Source organism: Calidris pugnax, unplaced genomic scaffold (genome assembly GCF_001431845.1).
Source record: "Calidris pugnax isolate Ruff unplaced genomic scaffold, ASM143184v1 scaffold1504, whole genome shotgun sequence".
NCBI classification, from domain to species: Eukaryota; Metazoa; Chordata; class Aves; order Charadriiformes; family Scolopacidae; genus Calidris; species Calidris pugnax.
In genome coordinates, this window is record NW_015092549.1 from 1 (window position 1) to 4,124 (window position 4,124).

At 55.9% G+C, this 4,124-nt stretch overlaps 1 protein-coding gene across 1 annotated transcript in view; it reads right to left on the reverse strand.

Annotated features, from left to right (window-relative positions):
- Nucleotides 1–29: 29 nt before the first annotated feature.
- LOC106900508 (rootletin-like) overlaps nt 30–4,124 on the reverse strand; it is a gene marked incomplete at both ends in the record, with an annotated part of 13,597 nt that continues 9,502 nt past the window's right edge. The window contains 4 exons of the mRNA XM_014962595.1: nt 30–179; nt 271–489; nt 1,135–1,338; nt 2,274–2,431. Of these exons, the coding sequence (XP_014818081.1) occupies nt 30–179; nt 271–489; nt 1,135–1,338; nt 2,274–2,431 (731 nt within the window). The remainder of the gene's footprint in view (nt 180–270; nt 490–1,134; nt 1,339–2,273; nt 2,432–4,124) is intronic.

Sequence of the window (4,124 nt, forward strand, 5' to 3'; positions counted from 1 at the left end):
CTCCCCCAACCCCCCCACCCCATCCTCACCTCCTGCTGCTGCCGGACCTGTGCCTCCAGCTCCTCCTTGCAGCGCTGCAGGTTCTCCTGCTCCTCCCGCAGCTCCCGCAGCTGCTCCCGCAGCGCTCCCTTCTCCTCCCGGGCCTCTGCCAGCCCCCTCCGGGCCACCTCCAGCCCCTCCTGTGACAACAAGTCGGGGGGGGGGACACACCCAGCGTGACCCCCACACCCTGCTCTGCCATCCCTCCCACCCTAGGGTGCCAGCTCCCACCTGCAGCGCCCTGCGGTCCAGCTCGCCGGCGGCCAGGGCACCCTGGAGCTGCAGCAGCCGCTCGTGGAGCAGGTTGCCATCAGCCAAAGGGTTGGTAGCCACCGGGGCGGGGGTGGTGCTCGGTGGGGCATCCTCCTTCCAGCCCCCCTCTGCCAACGCCGTGCTCAACCGCTCCATCGCCTGCTGCAAGGCGCCGGCGCGCTGCTCGCTCTCTGCCAGCTGCACCCCGGAACAACCCCAAAAATTCGAGGTAATTGGTTAAAAAAATTTTAAAAAATTAAAAAAAAATATCAAACGATCACAGAATCACAGAACGACCCCCAAAAATTCGAGGTAATCGGTTAAAAAAATAAAAAAAATTTTAAAAAAAATCAAATGATCACAGAATCTTCTAGGTTGGAAGGGACCTTAAAGATCATCTTGTCCAACTGTCAACCTAACTGACAAAAACAGGCACCCACACAACAAACAAGGAGCATCATCACTAACCCATACCTCCCAGCACTACATCAACCCCTCTTTTGAACACCTCCAGGGATGGGGCCTCAACCACCTCCCTGGGCAGCCCATTCCAGTGTCTGATAACCCTTTCAGTGAAAAAATTTTTCCCAATATCCAGCCTGAACCTCCCCTGGTGTAACTTGAGGCCATTTCCTTCTCTGGACCCGCTCCAGCCCCTCAATGTCTTTTTTATGGTAGGGGGCCCAAAACTGGACACAGTACTCGAGGTGAGGCCTCACCAGTGCCCAGTACAGGGGGACCATCACCTCTCAGGCCCTACTCCCCACGCTGTTCCTGATCCAGGCCAGGATGCTGGTGGCTTTCTTGGCCACCTGGGGATTTAAGAGGAATTGGGGCCGTTACCTGTTTCTGGAGCTGCTCAGCCCGTTCCTGCATGGCTTGGGCCTCCGCTTGCCGCTCGCCCAGGGCCAGCCGTGCCCGTTGCAGCTCACCCTCCAGCACCCGTTGCTGCAGCTCCAAGCGGGTGCTGCGGCTCTCGGCCACCTCCAGCCGCTGCTTGGCATCCTCCAGCTCGGCTTTGCCGGCCCGTACCGCGCTCATCCTCTCCTGCGAGGCACCAGGAGCCATCAGGGATGGGGAGAGAGGAAAGGATGCTCCCCCCTGTGAGGTATCCAGAGCCATCAGGGATGGGGAGAAAGGGAAGGATGCTCCCCCCTGTGAGGAACCTGGAGCCATCAGGGATGGGGAGAGAGGGAAGGATGCTCCCCCCTGTGAGGAACCTGGAGCCGTCAGGGATGGGGAGAGAGGGAAGGATGCTCCCCCCCTCCAGCCCCATACCCCCAACCCTGCCCCACGGCGATGCCCACCTGGGCGGCTCGGCGCTCTCCCTCGGCGTCGCGCAGGCTGCGTTCCAGCGCCGTCACCTTCTCCCGCAGCGCCCGACGCTCCCGCTCGCCCCGTCGCAGCGTCTCCTCCTGCAGCACCAGCGTGGCCTGGGCGCTGCTCAGCTCCCCGCCGCGACGCCCTGCCGCAGCCGGGGCAGACAAAGGGGGTTTTAACCAGTTTTACTGGGGTTTACGGGGGATGCACAGGAGCTTTACCCATTTTACTGAGGTTTACAGGGGATGCAAGGGGGCATTTATCAGTTTTACTGGGCTTCATGGGGCATCTACCAGTTTGACTGGGCTTTACGGTGGATCCATAGAGGATTTCACCAGTTTTACTGGAGTTTATGGGGGATGCACAGGAGATTTGCCCATTTTATTGACGTTTATGGGAGGTATAAGGGGGCATTTGCCAGTTTTAGTGGGCTTCATAGGGCATCTACCAGTTTTACTGGGCTTTATCCAGAGCCATCAGGGATGGGGAGAGAGGGAAGGATGCTCCCCCCTGTGAGGCACCTGGAGCCATCAGGGATGGGGAGAGAGGGAAGGATGCTCCCCCCTGTGAGGCACCCGGAGCTGTCAGGGATGGGGAGAGAGGGAAGGATGCTCCCCCCCTCCAGCCCCATACCCCCAACCCTGCCCCACGGCGATGCCCACCTGGGCGGCTCGGCGCTCTCCCTCGGCGTCGCGCAGGCTGCGTTCCAGCGCCGTCACCTTCTCCCGCAGCGCCCGACGCTCCCGCTCGCCCCGTCGCAGCGTCTCCTCCTGCAGCACCAGCGTGGCCTGGGCGCTGCTCAGCTCCCCGCCGCGACGCCCTGCCGCAGCCGGGGCAGACAAAGGGGGTTTTAACCAGTTTTACTGGGGTTTACGGGGGATGCACAGGAGCTTTACCCATTTTACTGAGGTTTACAGGGGATGCAAGGGGGCATTTATCAGTTTTACTGGGCTTCATGGGGCATCTACCAGTTTGACTGGGCTTTACGGTGGATCCATAGAGGATTTCACCAGTTTTACTGGAGTTTATGGGGGATGCACAGGAGATTTGCCCATTTTATTGACGTTTATGGGAGGTATAAGGGGGCATTTGCCAGTTTTAGTGGGCTTCATAGGGCATCTACCAGTTTTACTGGGCTTTATGGTAGATCCATAGAGGATTTTACCAGTTTTACTGGGGTTTACGGGCCAAGTTTTGCTGGGGTTTATGGGGGATGCACAGGGGCTTTACCCATTTTATTGAGGTTTAGAGGGGATGCAGAGAGGCATTTGCCAGTTTTCATGGGCTTCATGGGGCATCTACCAGTTTTACTGGGCTTTACGGTGGATCCATAGAGGATTTTACCAGTTTTACTGGAGCTTATGGTGGATCCATAGAGGATTTTACCAGTTTTACTGGGGTTTACGGGGGATGCACAGGGGCTTTACCCATTTTATTGAAGTTTAGAGGGGATACAAGGGGGCATTTACCAGTTTTAATTGGGCTTCATGGGGCATCTACCAGTCTTACTGGGCTTTATGGGGGATGCATGGGGAGTATTACCAGTTTTACTGGAGTTTATGTGGGATGCACAGGAGCTTTACCCATTTTATAGAGGTTTAGAGGGGATACACGGGGCATTTGCCAGTTTTAATGGGCTTCATGGGGCATCTACCAGTTCTACTGGGCTTTACGGTGGATCCATAGAGGATTTCACCAGTTTTACTGGAGTTTATGGGGGATGCACAGGGGCTTTACCCATTTTATTGAAGTTTACGGGGGATGCAGGGGGCATTTACCAGTTTTACTGGGGTTTAGAGGGGATCCATAGATGATTTCACCGGTTTTACTGGGGTTTATGTGATATCTACCAGTTTTACTGGGCTTTATGGGGGATGCAGGGGGGCATTTACCCATTTTATCGAGGTTTATGGGAGGTATAAGGGGGCATTTGCCAGTTTTACTGGGCTTAATGGGGTCTGCAGGGGGGGTTACCAGTTGTATTGGGTTTTAGGGGGGATTCATGGGTCTTTTACCAGTTTTACTGCAGCTTACAAGTGATGGATGGTGGGGTTTACTGGTTATAATGGGGTTTAGAGGGGATACAGGGGGGAATTTACCAGTTTTACTGGGATTTACAGGGAATGCACAGGGCATTTACCAGTTTTACTGGGATTTACAGGGGATGCATGGGGAGTTTAACCAGTTTTACTGGGCTTAACGGGGTCTGCATGGGTGTTTACCAGTTTTACTGGGGCTTATGAGCGATGCATGGCGGGGTTTACCAGCTTTACTGGGGTTTACTGGGCATGCGTGGGGTTTTACTGGGATTCACTGGGATTGCTCAGGAGGTTTTACCAGTTTCACCAGGATTTTGGGGGTTGTGGAGGGGGAAACCCCACCAAGAACCCACATTCCCAGGCAGCAGCATCACCCGCCCCGTGCCTCAGTTTCCCCAAAAGCTCAGCGGGACAAATCAACCCCAAACCCAAATTTGGGGGGATGCACCCCCCCCCCCCCCACAAAACAAAAAA